Below are 19,569 nucleotides of genomic sequence, written 5' to 3'. Positions count from 1 at the left end.
AAAAGGGAGTTGATTTTTGCTGTATGCAAATGTCTGTTTATGGCTAAAATACTGTAGCATGTTGGGCTATTGACAGGATGTTTTCTACTCATTGATTGACTCACTTCAATGGTGAATCTATTCACACTGACAGTAAAACTTCCTGTCATCAAAACATTGCTAGTATGTGCATTAATTGCGCTAACGTTTGCTAATGTTTACTTATGTAAACGTATGTATACTTTAACCACCGAATAATCTACTTATTGACAACAACAAAGCAATGACAAATGGTAAACCTAGCCCCACGTGGCGCAACAAGGTACTGCAATTCCACAGACAGACATACCAACAGAGTAATTGCAAAACCTTGCCATACCACTGTATCATTAATGTGATTACACTAAACAGTGTCTGACCTCAAACATCATATGTATGGACGGAGTCAGTTTGATTCTCTCGCTGTTCGCCAAACAGAGCATCTTATTGTCGTCCAGTACTGTGTTCATGTTCTCAATCCACAGGGCGTCCACTGGCCCGTCGCTGACCACCCACTTGTGGTCGTCAGTGGTGTCACTGACCGCGTCACGGACACTCAGAGCCATCAGTCCGTCACGCCATTCCAGAGTTAAAGTGTTGACCTGAGAAGACAATAAAACTGAATATGTCTGCGGAGAAAAGTGTGGAGTGTCGGTGGTCTCATATTCACGGCACCTCTCCATACAGCTCTCCCATTGTCACAGATTTAGGGTTGAGGACGTAGGTCCTAACTGGCTGGTAGAAAGAGTTATTGGCACTGTGCGCTGATTGATGGAGAGTCTCCAGCGTGTCTGCCAGAATGGTGTACACTGTTGTCTTGCCGCCACCTGTAGGCCCGACCAACATCACACCGTGACGCACTAACATGGTCTCATACAGCTGGATCACCTGTTCAATTGAACAGACACAAAAATGATGTTTCAAAGAAGATTCTAATTGGGAAATGTAATATTAGAACAAAAACAAAAATCACAGTTATAGAATATAATCTTATAGAACTGAATGGAGTGATATTGAATAATGTAAAGAAGAATAGAATAGACAGTAATAAAATATTATGAAATAGAAAAGAGTTTCTTATAATAGTAGAGAAGAGAATAGAAATTCTCTAAATTGATGTGATTAAAAAATAAAGTATAACAAAGTAAAATAAAGTGAAATAAATAAATATTGCAGCTGTTAACGGTATTGTACAATACTGCAAAACATACAATTTTTTTCACGTTTTTAAAACAACAAACAAACAATTTTTTTTTCACGTTTTTAAATCAACTATTGCACCTTTTTGATCATGCTGTCCAGAGGCTGCAGGTTACGTTTAACCAGTGTCTCCAAGATGGTGGAGTGCAGGACACCGTAGTCGTGCTCAGGGATGTACACACCAGGAAAGAGATCTGAGAGGATGCCACTGAAAAAAACAGCACTTTGGATGTTAACAACTCTTTATCTTAGTATGTGCACAACAGTAAAAGTAATATAAAAAAAATGTCTCCCAGTCTAACCCGAACAGCACAGCATCGTCAGTGAGGAACTTGGGGAGGTTGGAGTCTCTCAGCGCTCTGATTAAAACCACATCTTCACTCAGGTGGGGGTTGTTCCTCTTCAGAGATCTAGAAAACATATTGATTAACATATTGATAAATTAATGTTACATCATAATACTTCTACTAACAGTAATTTACACACTTACTGTCTAAATAAGCAGTATATCAGTATATCACATTATTGTCATTTTCGATTAATCTTCCTGTCTAAATAAGCAGTATATCAGTATATAATATATATATATAAATCAATATTTTATTGAATTAACATTTTCTCATGTTGTCATTATTGTCATTTTTGATTAATCTTCCATATTATTATTATTATTATTAACATTTTTCTTTATACATAAAGTGTTACACTTTTTTCTGTAAACACACCAAATTACATGTGGTGTGTGTTTACTTCTTACATCATTAGTTTTAATACACTTGTACTCTGGTATGGCATTCATGCTAATTAAAATGAAAAAAAAAAGCATGAATTAGAAATGTAATTTAATTTAAAAGGAAAATAAACCCGACATATGAGGCGACAACACTGCCAGAAGCTGGTGCATCTCATTAAATAAATGGCTACAGTATGGGAAAATAATGATATAATGGACAGTGTAATTAGTGGTAAAGACAAATATATTACAAATTTAGATGTAATGAAGATAATAAGCAGGCAACATGAGCCCTTGGTTCAATACTGCAGCAAGCTGAGACCACTGGCTTATTACATAGTGCTTAACAAACAGGAGACATTAGGGCAGGAATGTGCAGACTCACAGGAGTAATAACTGAGTCAACACAGCCAATGATTCACCAGACAATTACAACGGCTCCCCGAGCTTCGGCGTATCACAAACAGGCCACAGAATGACTTACACTAAGTACGGTCTACGGCAGCTATTAAAATGTATTTGTTCACTAACGCACATTACTGCGCCGTGGCTGCAGAGCTCCCAATTTCTCTTCGGTTTGTTTGGCTATGACGAAGCAAAGGAATTCCACACATATGATGCAGAGAATTGTGACGTGGCCTTGAAAAAAATATAAAAAACCAAAACAAAAAGGGGTCCAATTTATATTTTCAGTATTTTTTGGGCCACTAGAGGTGTATGGTGTCAAGAGGGTGATTTGTAGGGATGCTGTCCATGTGTTTTGTTTTTTTTTTCCCTTTTCTTTTGCAAGTCAATGTGTTTCTGGGTGGGAATGAATGGTAGTGTTACATAAGCGGGTAAGTCAAATAGTTTAAAGACAGGTATTACAAGATCCCTCAGGTTACAATGAACAATTTTGAAATGGAATAAACTTCAAATGTATTATTTCAATGTGTTTCTGGGTGGGAATGAATGGGAGTGTTACATAAGAGCCAACCAAAATGGAAACCTGTTGACATTATTAAAATATGCAGTAAATAAATGTTTTTGAATTTTGACAGCATAACACCCAGGAGTTTTTCTGATGTAGCTACTGCTAGCCTTTTAAGCAATGGTGTGTTAACAAATCTCACGTCAAATGCACAATGTGTGTGTATGTGTGTGAGTGTGATGCTCTGACCCTGCCATCACCAGGACAGACTTGACTGCTCTCATGCCAAAGTCGTAATGGTCCTGCTGGGACAGCTGCTCCGAGCACAGCTTGTACATCTGCGTCATCTTCCTGGCGAGGACCTTACTGGACTCAAATCCCTCAGAGTACAGGATCACCTACACAGACAAAGGGCCAGGAAGAAAGGAACTGTCAGATGCAGAGAAAACACAGCAGGCAGTCGTACACGTGCAGGAAATCTGTCACCTCAGCAATGAGAGCATAGTTGGGCACCATCATGGCGATGGGTCTGAACAGGGCCTTCAGGTTGTCAGGTAGCTCTGTTCGTCCAGCGTAACCTGGGTTCATGGTGATGAAGGCGGCGCATGTCGGCACCAGTTTGATCTCACGGCCCTCAAAGCGAAACCTGGGGAGCTGAAGAACGTGCGATGTGCATGAATGACTTTCTTTAAATCGTCACTGACAAGAAGAATGTTTAGGGTAGTAACCGAGGTGTAACTGATGGAACCTCACACAGGTGATAGGAAATGGATCAGAAAGACTTCTTCGTGAAAAATATTGAAAGTAGAACTTGCGTTGTATCCACAATAACCAAACATTTGTGGGACTCACATTGCTTGGTCCATTTCTTCTACACCATCTTTGTGTGATACTGTACCTTGGCAGCTTTGGCGTTCCGTATGGTGATGAGCTGCTGAGCGATCACAGACAGAACTTCGATGTCGATTCGGTTGAATTCATCAAAGCAGCACCAGGCGCCTGACTGAGCGAGACCACTGAAGAAACGGCCCATCATCTGGAAGACACAGGCGAGCGATACGACACAATAAGTGACACTACAGAGATAAAACACCACGCTTTAAACAATGTCTTAGGTTAAGAGCACATCACAGAACAAAAACAATAATATAAATTCTAAAAGAAATTAAAGTTAACTGTAGGGATGTCCAATAATATCAGCTGACCAATATTATCGGCCCGATATTAGCATAATTATGTAATATCTGTAAGAAGTGTTACCGGCTTTTCCTCCGACACCGAAAATATGATAACGATAATTTCCATTTAGGTTTGTCAAATATTGTGTGCTCTAAAAATAGATTAATACTCAGTCAGATGCCCCAGCGCTCTGAAGAACTTTTATTGAAACACAATTACAGTATCTTGTTCTAAATGCCTCCACTGCTCTCAACTTCGCTTCTCCAAAAACACCTAAAACACAATTACAGTATCTTGTTCTAAACGCCTTTATTGCTCTCAACTTCGCTTCTTCGCAACTTCAAAAACACCTTTTCCTCCTCTCACACTTGCCGCACTTTGTTAACACTCTCTAAGCTTCATAACAAATGAACAGAACATTATCAACCCTAAACAATTCTCTAGTCACTAGGTGGCAGCATTGAAGCTCATTATGAACAGAACATTATCAACCCTAAACAGTTCTCTAGTCACTAGATGACAGCATTGAAGCTCATGTTATTAGTGGACTTTAATAATCAAGGGATTGTATGCAGAATGCTAGTGCCAGCAACTCTTACAGTGGTTTGTACAGAAACGTTCAATAGTATTTCAATTTGGGAGGGTGTGAAAAAACGTTCACCCATCAACTTAGTGTGCATCCAACACTTAACTTCCACCACTGACCCGCTTTATCGGTATCGGTAGATATCAGGATCAGAATATTAAGTGTTCGGACAATATCGGATATCAGCAAAAGGTTAATATCAGACATCCCTAGTTAAATGTTCCTAAGCAAGTACAGTAATGGAACCTGAACACAGCAAAAAAACAAACAGCCACAGACAGAAACGACTACAGTATGGGTTTGTTTTCTCTTTTTAAATCAATGCTTTTTAACAACGTCTGGCAGTGAACAAAAAGCTGCTCAACTGTCAGCGTACTGTATGTTACACTGTTACACTGTTACAGTGTGTATTGTTCAACAGATAACAGCAAACTGCCATTCAAAGTCAACGCTACATTTCCAGGTTACTGTTAAATCATACTGTGCGAGTGTATGATCTATTCATAAGTCCAATAGGGAATCTCTCTCTCTCTCTCTCTGAGGTTTTATTAGAAGTAAAATAATTATTTAGTCATATACAATTGCAATAATGTATGAACATCCACATTTAATATGATTTATTAGGGATGTACCTTTATCTAATAATTAAATGTTTTATTTATTCTTAAACTATTGTTCATTTATTCATCAAAAAATTCTTATACTTTTATAATTTATTTTCTACAACCCGTGTATTTTTCAAATCACTATAATACACAACTAGAACCTTGATGAGTTTCATTGATTTTACTGTATCCAGACACAGGTTTTGACTGCCTTTGCAATACTGCCATCTAAAGGTATAACATAATAGGTGCAGTCAGGGATAACACTGAGCCTATTTCTAAAGCCCCTGAGATAAACAGGGATATGCAGGAGGAAAATAATACCAAAAATGGAAAATCAAGAAAAAAGGTTGACGCAATTTTAAAACGAAAATGAAACTGATATTGAGTATTACCTTATAATCCAGTCCGTCAGAGCAGTTGAAGACCACACACTGTATGGCAAGAGCTTTCGCCAAGTCTTTGGTGGTCTCTGTTTTGCCTGTTCCTGCTGGACCGGCCGGTGCTCCTCCCAGGTCCAGCTGCAGAGCTCCCATCAGACACAGGTAGCAACGGTCCTGAGGTTTAGAAGAAATAAAATATATTATAAATATATAAATAAATGTATTCTCTTCATTTTTCTGGTGCTGTGTGTGTGACACTACAGTGTAACTACAGGACAAAATCTGCCTCCATCTCCACAAGCCTTTTGCCTCCTTTACAGGTAAATCACCCACCGTTACTGTAATCTAATTACTAAATGATCCCCTCTGAGGTGATGACGCCAGTCTGCTTCATCACTCCCATTATCTCTTTTCAGCACAGGTCCAAACTTAACCTGACATCCCTGACTTTATCTCCAGACTGTGAGTGTTCAGACTGAAGTTCTCCTTCTGGCTCTGAGGCAAGGGTTCATTACCGTGAGTGGTGTGATGACCAGCCGTGGACAGGCGCCCAGGTATTCATAACCATAGGTGTAGGAGGACAGGGCCATTTTAGCAACACAATTGTCCAGGTCTAGGTCCCAGTAGTACCGCAGCTGTCGCTGCCATTCAAAGTTAGACCTGGAGTCCACCTGAGGAGCAGAGCTGGAATCAGTGAAAAGTGACAGGTTGTCGTGACTCCTCAATCGACTGCTTGTTGGTTGTTGGGTCTAAACCTTCTGCCGAATGAGATCAGTGACGATGTCTCGTGCATGGACGTCGATGGTGATGAGGGCAGTGACGATGTTTCGGTGTAAAGTCGGGAGCTGACCACGGACCAGTGCTGCCAGGGAGTTTAACCTCTAACCAAACACACAAACAGAATGTTTTTTTTTGTTGTTTTTTTTTTTTTTTACAGTAGTACATTTGTTACTTAAGTCAGATTACATCAAAGTTGATGCTCTCAAATTTTTGTAGGGCAGCAAAGTGATCGTGGTCTCCCTCCAGGCAGCCATCCATGTCCCTGCACCACATCATCTGTGAGATCGTCAGCACCACCTAGCGGACAAAAAAGTTTTAATAAAAAATACAAAATATAAAAAGACATGCAAAGGTTTATTGTAATTGTAATGCAATTGTGCGTGTATGTAACTAGTACAGCATTATTTATGGGGACACTGGGACATACTTGTCATGGGGACACTGTGTTTGTGGGGAAATTTTAGCAGTCCCCACTGAGTGAGAAGGTATTTGGAGTTGGGATTTAGTTTGGAGTTGGGATTGAATTGGAGTGGATTAGATTAGATAGTTCAGGTACGGATTTAGATTTAGGATAAGACATTTGTAGTGGTTAAGGTTGCAGTAAGGGTCTAGATCAGCGGTCCCCAACCCCAGGTCCCATATCTGTAGGTGTACGTTTATGAGAGTGTGTATGTGTTTTGTGTGTGTGCATATACCTGAGATGGATGTCCAGCCACAACCCACTCCTCCCTGGACTTGGTCTGGTAGTCAGCGATGGCTGCCTTACTGAGGCGTCGTAGTGAGGAGAACATGGCCTCCTCCACTTTGCATAGCCAGTCTTCTACATTTCCTTGAGCCTTTAGGCCTTTGGTCAGAGCCACCTGCACAGTATAGTCACTCATTCATGTTCCATGTATGCACAGTATAGTCACTCATTCATGTTCAACTGTACATGGTTACAGTCTCACACTTTATGACAAAGAACCATTCAGATTCATACTAACAGTAAAATAAAGTGATCAATTAAGCTCTTCACAAATGTTTTTTTTGGTACAGGAGCAAACCAACAACCACACAGGAAGAACCAGTGACCTTCTTTCTAAAAGGCAAGAGTACTAACCACTCTTCCATAGAGTTTCTTGAACATTTAAGTACTGTTTGTCATTTTCTTTAGGATTTTTCTCTTGGCTCTCAGTTCAATCTTTTATGCGATTTCTTAATATTTATTTTAATTTTAGTTTTTGATTCATTCTTAGCCGCCCACACAATTAACAAAGTAGGCAGCAGGCAAAATGGGTTCAAAACAAAATGATTGTTTGCAAGTTTAAAATATAACACCCACAATTTTCAGTGAAAATGAAGGACGTTTAAATTCTCAAGGATCAATACAAAAAATAACACATTTTAAGTCTTTTTAAATGTTTAAATGTCCCCGTCAATGGCGATGTGTTGGAACCTCTTTTAGTCAGATTTGATAATCCTCTTATCTGAGCCAGAGGAAGAGCGATCAGTGCTGCTGAAATGGCCTTTGTGCTGCAGAAATGTTTCATTATCCTTATAGCAGAAATCAAGACGTTAGATACCACCGCAGTGATTGCTAAAGTTCTAATTTACAGCCCAGTAGAAAATGGCTCTTATCTTGGAAACAGAGAAATCACAAAGTTATCAGCTATTCAGTTTCTGTGAGGCAAACCAAATGTGTAATTTCTAAAAAAAGAAAATGGGTAAAAAAAGAAAAAAGAATCACGATTGCAGACAAGGGTAAAATAGTCTTACGGTTACGGACAGATATATTTTTTTTTCACCTCTTCTCGCTCACTCCCTCTCACATTCTCGGCAAGGACCGAAACAGGAGAAAAACTGAGGCACTAAGACACAATCAGACAGCGTGACCAAGAAAAGTGATAAGGTTACTCAAACCTGACCTTCTCTCCCTCTGGAGATATCATATACAGGATGTCTTTGCTGTAGATGCTCTCCTGTTCTCCAACACTCTGTGCTGTCCCTGCAGCTGCAGCAGCAGCAGCAGCAGCGGCAGGCTCTTTAGGCATCAGAGCAAACTCCAGCCGAGTAATGGCATCAAAACACTTCCTTAGGTGAGGCTGCACAGCCTGTGGGTTTCTTGTCTGGGCCAAGATCTTTAGCAGCTCATCATTAGATAAGAAGTAGAACCTGCAGGGAACAGATAATGGATGATTACCGGCGTCGTCTGCACTGTACAGAGAGTGTTTATCACACACTGCTGACTGGGAAAGGCTGAGATTAGGGACGTTGTGACGAAGATACGCTCTGTGTGTGTGTAATGACATGTGTCAAAAATAAGGTAAACAAACATTGAAATTACAGCAACATTAAATTATAAACATTGGATTTATTGGCATATTGTAACCGATATTGAAATTGGTACCTAGACTTGTTCTTATCTGAAAGATTTTTTAAGGTCATCATTCAATGCCAGCAGGTTGAAAGGAATTTCAGGGACATATACAGGAGCAAAATTGACTCTAAGATTTATTAAAACACCTAAAGACAAGTGGTGGTGCTCAAAGTGGGGGGCGGGATGCGCCTGGTCAAATGAATCTAATTTCTTGTATATATTATTTTTGTAACATTATTTCCTTTTGTGAAACTTTGTTTAAAAGGAAACACCAGGAATTGAAAGGGGGAAAAGCGCAAAAGCTCTGCTCACTTTCTGTTCAGCTGGCTGTGTTATTTAAGCAGATAGATTGGTCTTTTCATGTTATATTTCTTTATTTCATGCTCAGTTTTATTGACAGGATCTGTCCAGATACTTTTGGTTTGATACAGAAATATTTACGTCCTTTTGGATTGAAATATCTTTCTGTAAATGAGAAAAAAATAAGCCTAAGTATTTTCCTCTTTGCTGTCCTCACTGTGGTTTGGGTTGAGCTCAAGCCTACAAAGTGAAAGTCTGTGCCACCTACCATAACACTGCCTTACAGTTTATTGGATATTTATTTGATACCCAACACAAAGAAGGATATGGATCAGTAAATACACAGTGGCAATTCTGGTATCAGGACTACTCTAGGTAGACTGATGTGCATACCTGGGAAAGATGACTCGTTTGGACTCCAAATAAGCCTCCAGACACTTTTGTATCTCGTCCAGGAGAACGTTGTTTTGCTGAAATGTCTGCAGCAAATCTGCATCAAACAACATAAATTAACCCTAGTGAAAATGCAGATATGTGTTTGTTAAGTTTAAGCCATCTACCCAGACATCATGTACCAGGTTGTGTGGCAGAGTTTAGGGCGTTGGGCCTCTTCTTGACTTTTGCCATTATCTCCTTCCAGGACTTGTCCACCTTGAGGAACATCTTGGACTCTGCAGGGAGCTGCCTCTTGATGTCTGGAGCTATGAAAATACTCTCCAGGTACAGCCAGCTTCTTTGACATGCGAGCCACTCGTCCTGTCAGGGTGGGGTGAACGAGAGCAGAGAGAGAAATAATCATTAATTGGTAATCAGTATGGGACACTAGTGCATCCTGACATGAATGTTATCATTTTTGTTAGCAAAGCATAATTACATCTACGACCACAAGGGAGTGCTACTGGACTAAAATTGAGGTTGTCTAAAAACAGCTTGCAGACACAAAAAAAACCCCTCAATAATCATTTCATGCAGTGGTATTTAGAGTAATAAAGTGTAAAGTCATAGACTATCACCAGTGTTTGGTTGAAAAGATTCAGCTGCTTCAGTAAATTTTCCACCCTGGTCTTGATGGGCGCTACGTAGCGTGAAGACGCCACAGAGCTTACATTAATGAGGCTGTCATCCAGGAGAACCTACACAGAGCATAGACACAGAGGTAGAGGAGGCAAATGTACAATAATTGCATAGCACGACAACATGATGGTGAACTCCAAACGACTGTATGTTGATGTGTGAGTGTTGAGGGGACATTATTTGGGGGAAAAATATTGTTTTTGGACATGTTGTTGTGGGGACAATTTGAAGTGAAACATGGACTAATAGCTTTAGAATTAAAGGGTGGTGGCAGTTAGGGGAGGTATTAAGATTATTAAGATTAGGCATATATCTGTGTCATTAAAGTAAGGGTTGGGGTTTAGGGATGGTATTGTACCTGTGTGAAGTTCTCAAAAAAAAAAAAAAAAAAAAAAAACTGTATTGGTGTGTGTGTGTTTGTGCATTTTTGTGTGTTTCATGACATTACCTGGATTTCATCAGTGCCTCCCAAGATGAAAACGTCTTTGGAGTCACCATGAGACAGGACAGTGAACTCGGTGGTCCTCCACACGTCCTCCACCTGTATGGATCATTCAGAGGACAGAGGTTAGACAAAAATAAACACTAACAAAATATATAATCCCACAAAGTCAAGTACAACTTATTTATGGCTTCCTCAGAGTAATTCACAGTGATCAGTAAAAATAACAATTTCTATTTGGTAGGTGAGAAAAGCACTCAATAAAATTAACTCAATGCAGAGTTAGATGAGATGTCAGGAAATACTAGTTATTCTTAGAACAAATCAATGTGGCTAATGTGGCTAATTTAAACTTTAAATTGTGAAAAAATAATTACTATATAATTTGGATTTGGATTTATTTTTATATTGCTGGTGTAACATTCCTTGACATTTGAGGAAAATAACACAATACGTCTTTCCACAGAGAAGGAGATTGGAGAAGAAATTCAAATTGACTTTAATTACGCCGATGCTTTTGACAGACCTGCTCCTCTTACAGTGGGCACATTGATACATCATTAAAAATTAACAAACAAATCAGGTTTTACGAAAGATACAGCAAGGATGCAGCAGGGGGAGCTCTATTCACATGACGTGTGTTACCTTGAACCGATTTTTCCTTCTTTTTAAGATAAAATGTCAGTATCAACCTCACCTCCCTCCCTCCTTCCCTCTCTCTCTCTCTTCCCCTTACACACACACAAACACACACTTTGTTTTGTTTTTGTGAGTGCCATTTCTAGACAGAATGCATTCTTCAGCCCCTTAGAAAGTTAAGAAGAAGACCACCACAAATATATGCCTAACCCTATATAATCTAAACCCAAACTACTTTCTGAACCTCAATATACCCTTTCACTCAGAGGGTAGGGGACACAGTCCCCCCCAAAAATATTTTTTGCAAAAAGTGTCACCATAGCTATACACAATGCATGCCTTCACACCTCACACGAATCCTAAATATGAAAAATATATGCCTAATCCTAGTCCCTTGTTTTCAGTGGGAGCTGTCAAAAAAGTATATTTTTTTATCTCCAAAATAAAAAAGTGTCCTCACAAGTATAGCTACGCCAGTTAAACACACACCGACACACAAACAAGTCCCTCCTTGGTGTGAGGATGAAAACAAAGAATACTTCTTTGTACACTGCTCTCTGAAGGGCTGTGTCTGTGTTGCCTCCTCTCTGTGGGATGTTTACAGTCCTTGTGCTCTTGTAGTGTGGATCACTAAAACGGTGCTGATGACTAATAAAGGGTTTGGCCACTGATGACTGAATGGATGAGTCAACGCTGTTTTTTAACCTCACAAATTCTTGTAAACACCGGCCTGTAGATGAGTAACTATTTCACGGTAACCTACAGTACTAAAGAAGGAACAACATTGGATCGACATTGTGTGCTGTTGTATATTTGTGTCCTTTCGCTTTTTTTTTTTTTTTTTACACTCTTCTACTTATTGGGCCTGAACCGGGACCAGAGTAATGAATTTCGTTTATCCCATGTCTAACATGTGTTGAAATGACAATGAAAACTCCTTGAATCTTTGAAAGTAGGCGGGCGTCGAAGTAAGCCATGACAGACTAAAAACCAGTTGTTGAAGTGGCCTGTACTTTTGGGTTACTGAAATGACAATGAAAACTCCTTGAATCCTTGAAAGTAGGCGGGCGTTGCAGTAAACCATGACAGACTAATAACCAGATGTTGATGTGGCCTGTACTTTTGGGTTATATTGAAGTGCTGCTGTCCATGGTGCTGATTTCACTTCCACTACCTAGAGACTTGTATAGATATCTAGTAAAGTTTAATAATTAGCTCATATAACTTGATTTTATGTAAGTAAGTGTAGAAAAAATGTGTAACTAAATTACAGAAATAGAATTCTTGTTTGATTGACATGAAGAGAGTTTTTTTATGTTCAATCCAAAGTGATGAACCAAATATTCACTTATTTTATGGTGATGAATGATAACCGCCTAACTGTGCTTTAATGTTCTTTCTCAGTGATGTAAAAATAGGTAATGACTTTAGAAAAAAAAAAGTGTTTTAAATTTTTCTCATTAAATTTAAAATAGCACAAACTAAAGATCAGCCTGTGGCTTAATGGTTAAAGGATCAGGATTGTTATTGGTGGGTGTCAGCCTGAACTGCAATATGTTAAGCACTAAAACCTACAGCAGGGGTCACCAACGTTGTGCATGGGGGCACCAGGTAGCCCCCATGGACTACCTAAGGTGCCTGTGGGGTATGTTCTTAAAATAAAACTAGTAAACAAGAGGGTCAGAAAATGTACTGTTACTGTGCTTTTTGAATCAGTTACTCCCGCAACGATGGGTGCAAAGACAATGGTAAGAAGAGTGTCTGCTATTCTATGTCCCAGAACTGATTATTATCAGATTGTCTGTATTAAATAAGTAGCTCTCTGTATTACTAAGTACCCTTAAAATAGCTCTTAGATCCAAAAAGGTTGGTGACCCCTGACCTACAGGGTTTAATGTTGAGGAAGATTTTCTTTTCAAATATCTATATATTTTATTCTTATATGGGTTTTTTTTAAGTTTTTTGTATTATGGCTGATTCTCAAATGTTGTTGTTGAATATTTTTGTTCCTTCCTAGTACAAGAGAACAGCAGACCATGGGATTCCTTTCATTTGTGTCATTGTTTTTGGGGTACAAGCTGCAGCACTGGTGCACAGGGGCGTCTTTGAACTTGTTTTGAAAGTCTGCAGTGTCTTTGAGGAACAAGGACAAAGTACAATCTAAGTCTTTAATTTGAGAGTCAACACAGTGCAAGAGTGGTTCTGGGAGAAATCCATTTCCAGATAAAATCGGTCAACCTGGAGGATGTAACACGTCTTTATTGATTTTTTTTGGAAGAGTATATATGACACTTTGTATCAGGCTCAATTCCAATGCTTGGATTGGAGAGATTTCATTTACTGATCCCAATTTGACTTTTTCTTTTTAAATTAAAACCAGCTGAGTCATGGCCGCGGCAGCAGATTTTGACGTGCACGTTTGTTTATCCCTTCCTTTTGTTCAACTAGACAGTGGAAGGTACTATCGTGCTGGTGATCTAAGTGTATTACTGACCATTTATGTACATACAGCAGCAGTGGTTCTTTAACCTGCTGTTCCAAACATGTTTTTGTGAGGTGATGTAACCAAAAACATTGCCTGGAGATGAGTGGAAATTTAGAGATTTACAAAAATCTAAAAGAACTGACTGTGCTGAATAAATTAAATAGTAAAATATATGGAATAGCCTCAGATATTGTAAAAGGTGCAGTAACTTCTTCTACTGTGCCTCCATTCTTTAGACAGGGCTATTGTTGAACAGCACCCTATTCACCCTGAGGCCCAAGGTTAATACATTCACAGATATGCTTCAAACCCCCACTGTACACTGCAAACACCATCCAACAAAAAAAATATCCAGGTGCTTAAAAAATAAATCTAAAATGTCAAACTAGGGGCCCATATGCCTTTAAAACTGTCTGTGTTTTCCTCAGGTTTGAGAACAAAATGTGAAGTCATTTACTTGCAGCACAGCACTCACTAATGTGAGTGGGAGAAAATCGATGCTGATTATTGTTTCAGAAACAAGAGTGGGTGTCTTATACTGAACTTTGTATTTGCGGAGGTAATTGTGTATGTCATCAAACGGGCAAATGTGGGTACAGACAGAAATGATTGCAATCAGAGCACATTCAGCTGGGAGGACGGTGGGCTAAACTTTTGGTCTAGTGTCTTAGGTAGAGCAAAAATAAAATGCTATTTTGAAAGGTTATATTATATACATTATTTGTATTAGGGCTGTTGAAATTAATCTAATGAATCAGTTCAAGAATTTTAACACACGGCGAACACTGTGTAACCAATATTTCCACCGTCTATCACCAACAGTATTAATCAGTCTGGGACTGTAGACTGATTAATACTGTTCCTCCGATTCAAAGCAATTTTTCATTGTGTCTCACACTGCACACTAAAATACACCAACAATGTGAGGCAAAATTGTGCTTTTATTTTGGATATTTTGTCTGAATTTTTTTCAATATTTATGATTAATAATTAATTAATAATTTTGAATGGTTGTTCATATAAACAGGTGTGATACATGTACATGATACAGGTACATGTACCTGCTGGAATTTGTCTTTCTCTCCCAACAATCTACAGAAAAAAGTTGTTTTCATATCAGAAATATTTATTAATCCCGATTAATCCACAGTGACCCTTATTAAAAGCGATAGCGATATATTATCTATATATAAGATATTTCAACCTTCACCACAAATATAAAAAGTCGTATATACATTAGTCCACTGACCTTTGTGACAATGGCGTCCACAGATGCCTCTCCGGACGCCAGTCCTGACACCTACAGCATGAGATAAGTGTTGTGTTAGCAACCTGGATGGAGTAAATATAGTATACCGGTACTATACTGTATGGGTTTTTTGTATTCTACCTCTTGTATCTCTGCCCCATAGGAGAATACATTAATATTCTCCAAAAGAGCAACGGTGAGTTCTGTGACATTCACAGAGGTCCCCACTATTGACTCCAGGGTTTTCCAATGTTCCGGCTTCATACATGGGTTACGCAGATCAGTGATCACAGGCAGCTGAAGGAAAACACATGTCCACACTTTGGAAAGTCACCCAGGAACAGTGGCTACATCAGCGTTGAAGGATTGCAGACCATAATTTTCCCCTTCTACTCACCCTGTGCTTCATGACTTCCACCTTGTCCTTCAGAATTGGCACTAAATTGTTCTGTGGCAGGTCCTTCTCCAGCTGGATGACACATTTGCTGTATTTGGTCACCTGCGCATTGAGAGGCTCTAAGTCCAGTTGTTCAAGTGTGCTCTGGGGAGACGAAAATATGGAGCGACAAAGTCAAGCTTCAAGGAGGTGCAGATGTATTTACAGTGCGCTGTATACTTCTTAATATTAGCACATAAACTCATTAGGTACACCCCACCTGCCACCATCCATCCTGGAGAGAGTCCCATTCCTCTAGAGAATCCCACAGCAGCTGCTTCAGCCTTATCTGTGCAGTTAACTCCTCCAGGGTGTCAAACTTGGTTTCCTCCATCTACATACGAATCAAAGTCAAAAGGTTCTAAGACAAACTTGGGCACAACCATAACCTTTTATAAGTTAATTTCTTCTTCTTCTAACCAATGTTTCTTTGCCTCTTCTAATGACTGAAGTACAGTTCATTCAAATGCTCTTTTAGTTTTGGGATAAGCAAAAAATAAATAGAGTTAGATCAGGGATATAAAGGTGTACTGGGAGAATTTCCAAATGTAGTGTTGCTCACAGTCGCTGTCGCTGGATGTTTCGATGGTGATCATGACGGATCAAATAGACCGAATAAGCCCTAAGACAGACTCAAGGTTTGACAAAGAGGGACCTTTAGAAATTATACCATCTGTATAGAATGGCCCTAATAAAAGAGAAGTAAAATATTCAGGGATTAAATTAGTGGTGACTGGAACCATTTTTTCCACAGTATGAGTTTTTTTTTTTTTTTTTAAATATAAATATGCAATGAAATAAAAGGCAGTGTTATATACTGTAGGTGGCACAGCTGTGTGGCTACTAATGACTTTTTTCTCGAGGACAAAAAGTCTTCAGACATTGTTGCCACATTAGACAATGTGTGAATAAGCATAAAGTAATATTTTATTAATAATATTAAAAGAAATTAAGAAAAAATTTACTTTATGCTTATTCAACACAGCCAGCTGAGCAGAGCTTTAACACCAATAGCACATTTCAATTTAAAACATTGTCGTCTGCTTTAAGGTGTCTTCAAATGTTTCATTAAATATGTCGTGTCATAACAGAACAATTCTCACAGTGCTGGATTGGTGGAACGGCACATTCTCAAGTACAAAAACGAGTATCAAAAGTGCTCCTTTAAATAGTTTATATGGTTTTAAGAGGTACCATAAAGTACTGTAGGTTATTTGTGAATTGCTATTTTAGAAATGACAGCACCTTAAATCTCTTTTGGTAGGAAATATAGGTGGAAGCCTGTGTCTGCATCTCGTCAACAGAAATGCGAATCTCCCCTAACAGGCGTCGAACTTCGGAGGAGTCTGCATTGATGTCCAAGATTTGTGGATCCTGCGAGAGAAAAGGCCCAGAGTAAACCGATTAAAGCACAAACGTCCGGGGTTACACTTTCCAAAAATTAAGTTAACCTCCAACAAAGAAAAGAAGAAAACACCTTAATTTCAGACAATGTTTTTTCCTTTCTTACTGATTCTTTTATACATGGTAGATTCTCCGACTACATATCTGTCAGACGATAACCAAAGTCTTTCATGTACCTCTGACTTCTCTTTGTTTTTCATGACCTCACGGTTCAGATTCATTATGTCCTCGTGTAAGGCAGAGCAGAACCTCTCCATGCACGTGTCCCTCTCTGCCACCGCCTCGTCAATGACTCTGTGGAGCGAGTTAACGGAGGACTGCAGCGTGGCGAAAACAACCAAATCCTCAGGTGGTGTTGGAACTGAATATATCTTAATCAGATTGTACATCTGAGACACCGTCTCCTGCTCCTCCTCCAGCACTACAATCTGGAAAGAAAAAAACCCAAAGTAAATAGTCAGAGTCACCAGAAGAATAGAAGTGTAATAAAGCAAGGAGAAACAAAAGTCTGTGAGGTTTTACCCTCTCCCGTATCTCATCCAGGAACGTGAGAGAACTCGCAAACTCAGCAGTCGAGGAAGGATTTAGTTCTAGTTTAAACTGAGCATCACAAGCCTCTGCTAGGATGCCATCTAGTTTATTCCTAGCCAGCTTACTGAGCATCTCATTGATCACCTGGGGGAGAGATTCAGAGAAAAACACAAAGAATTCTTGATTCATTCTGTTGCAGTGTTCATGGGATAGTTTGGCTAATTCCTGAATATTTTAGTGTCAGGTTTCAAGTCATCTATAATATGGCATCACTTTTTGAATTGTCAATGATACATGATGTCAACAGATCAACACCATTTCCTGTCTGCTTTTGATTAGGGCTCGCTCTTCAGTTGATCATTTTGAATCACATCGTTCTCTGTTCCCTAATTTTTTACCACACCTGTGCCCATGCCAGCCTAGTAGGTGGCAGTAATGGACTTAACCTGTAGAATATGCCTTGACAGGGACCATATTGCAAAAAAAGTTTGGATAAGAGAATGCAAAGAGTTCATTTATTACTGTAGCATTTAAAAGACTCAATGCAAAAACATGTGCAGGCACTGACCACAGTACTAATGTCAGCTACAACTGTAGCTAAATGGTCACAATAGACCAAATGACAAGGTTCAAGGCCAAAAAACTATTTTTTAACTGTGGGTTTGTACTAATCTGTTTATGAAGAAATCATTTTAAATGAATTTTAAATATGCCAATTTATTAAATCTATACTTGTGTCAAATACTGTTATTTGATAATAGTGATTCATTGTGATTAATCCACAATAAAGTCTTTAATTAAAGTGTTTTATTTTTATTTGTATCCGACCATTTTTAGGTTTATTTTGAATTGGGGAAAGTTTGCGTTCACAAAATTGCCTTCATGTTCTATTTGTAATGATGTGGTGCTCGTCTTTGAGTAAAAAGGTTAACCAAAACACTTCTGTCCACTTAGATGAAGGACACACATCCTGCTGGTGCTCACCTGCAGACAGTGTAGTGGAGAAGACACTAACTTCTCTTTCAGGATAGTTTTATCCACCAGCAGTAAACCCAGGTGTCTCTTTTGCTGAAGGGCCGCGGCGTCTTTCTGCTCGGTGTGGTACAGCTCCAGTGCTTTTTCAAAGTAGGACAACCCTGTGAAATGAAAGTCAGCAGTGATCAGTTTCAAACTGTCTGCAGCTCAGATGAATAAATCGTACTATTGTCTTGCCTTTTGGATTTTTATATTCTGTCTATTCACCGAGACAGGGAAAGGAAGGATTTTTCAATGCATGACAAAAGAAAGGCAGGGAAATTTATTCATCTTCTACCGCTTAATCTTTTTCAGAATTACTGGGCGGGGAGAGGTGTGTGGGGGGTTGAACGAACCAATCCCAGCACTCTTTGGGAAGGCTACCCCCTGGACAGTTCTCCAGTTCATCACAGGGTCAGATATTGAAACAAGCAAGCTTCCGTGCTCATATTCACACTCACAAACCTAAGGTGAATTTACAGCATGCCAAACGCCCAAAAAGTCTTTTTGTGTGGATGGCGGAAAAATTAAAAAAACACTGTCTGCTTCAGAGTGTATATTGACCATAAATTATAATTTTAAATATACATGTCATGATGATGAGAGATCTACTAGCAGAGATCTACTCGGTGCGTTTATTCAAAATCTGTGGTGTTGTAGTTCTGTACTGAGTTTCTTAATCAGATAAATTCAATTTTAGGGGAAGATCAGTGACCTTCCTGCTGTAAGGCAACGCTAACCACTTCATCATCAATGTGGTCCTGGCAAGGCCATCATTTCATATCTTTAATTTTCATAAAGACATCTAATGCAACAATTATAAAAGGTTATAAAACTGCTATTTGAATTGCCAATGGCATTTGCACACCTTCGAATACAATTAAGGGCTATAGAAATAAAATACGTCTTATGTTTGTAACTGCTGCTTATGAATTCAAACCTGCCTGTTCCCAAATGTCAGATGTTGGAGTTTCCCCAAAGGTGTTTAATTAGCCAGCGAAATAAAGCATTAACAGAGGGTGAATTATGCAACATGGTGAAATATAGAAGAAAAAAAAAAACACTTCTCTAAATCCCGTTTTTTTTTTCAACATTTTAGTACTTTTCATTTTTCACAAAATGTTGCAGCTTGCTATAGATCCACCTGGAAACAAGAGTCTTCTGTAAGGAAACAACTACAACAACAGAGAAACCAAAGAATAACAACAGCAGTGTTTTTAAACTGTGCAGCTTTTTACGTTGTGT

The 19,569-nt window shown here is 39.0% G+C and overlaps 1 protein-coding gene across 1 annotated transcript in view; it reads right to left on the bottom strand.

The window, feature by feature from the left end:
* The window catches only part of LOC103383910 (dynein heavy chain 6, axonemal-like), a 55,489-nt gene that overhangs the window by 29,120 nt on the left and 6,800 nt on the right, over nt 1-19,569 (bottom strand). The window contains 25 exon segments of the mRNA XM_025058692.1: nt 399-620; nt 694-906; nt 1,300-1,426; nt 1,521-1,628; nt 3,111-3,259; nt 3,348-3,515; nt 3,760-3,897; nt 5,627-5,788; nt 6,130-6,285; nt 6,370-6,495; nt 6,581-6,691; nt 7,090-7,254; nt 8,299-8,545; nt 9,444-9,540; nt 9,626-9,806; nt 10,064-10,183; nt 10,573-10,665; nt 14,940-14,990; nt 15,081-15,236; nt 15,337-15,480; nt 15,596-15,709; nt 16,621-16,749; nt 16,956-17,207; nt 17,302-17,454; nt 18,295-18,446. Of these exon segments, the coding sequence (XP_024914460.1) occupies nt 399-620; nt 694-906; nt 1,300-1,426; nt 1,521-1,628; nt 3,111-3,259; nt 3,348-3,515; nt 3,760-3,897; nt 5,627-5,788; nt 6,130-6,285; nt 6,370-6,495; nt 6,581-6,691; nt 7,090-7,254; nt 8,299-8,545; nt 9,444-9,540; nt 9,626-9,806; nt 10,064-10,183; nt 10,573-10,665; nt 14,940-14,990; nt 15,081-15,236; nt 15,337-15,480; nt 15,596-15,709; nt 16,621-16,749; nt 16,956-17,207; nt 17,302-17,454; nt 18,295-18,446 (3,734 nt within the window).

The sequence above is a fragment of the Cynoglossus semilaevis genome, chromosome 9 (genome assembly GCF_000523025.1).
Source record: "Cynoglossus semilaevis isolate Cse_v1.0 chromosome 9, Cse_v1.0, whole genome shotgun sequence".
Taxonomy (NCBI): domain Eukaryota; kingdom Metazoa; phylum Chordata; class Actinopteri; order Pleuronectiformes; family Cynoglossidae; genus Cynoglossus; species Cynoglossus semilaevis.
Note: the sequence above shows the minus strand (reverse complement) of the source record. Positions and strands in the feature narration are given on the sequence as shown.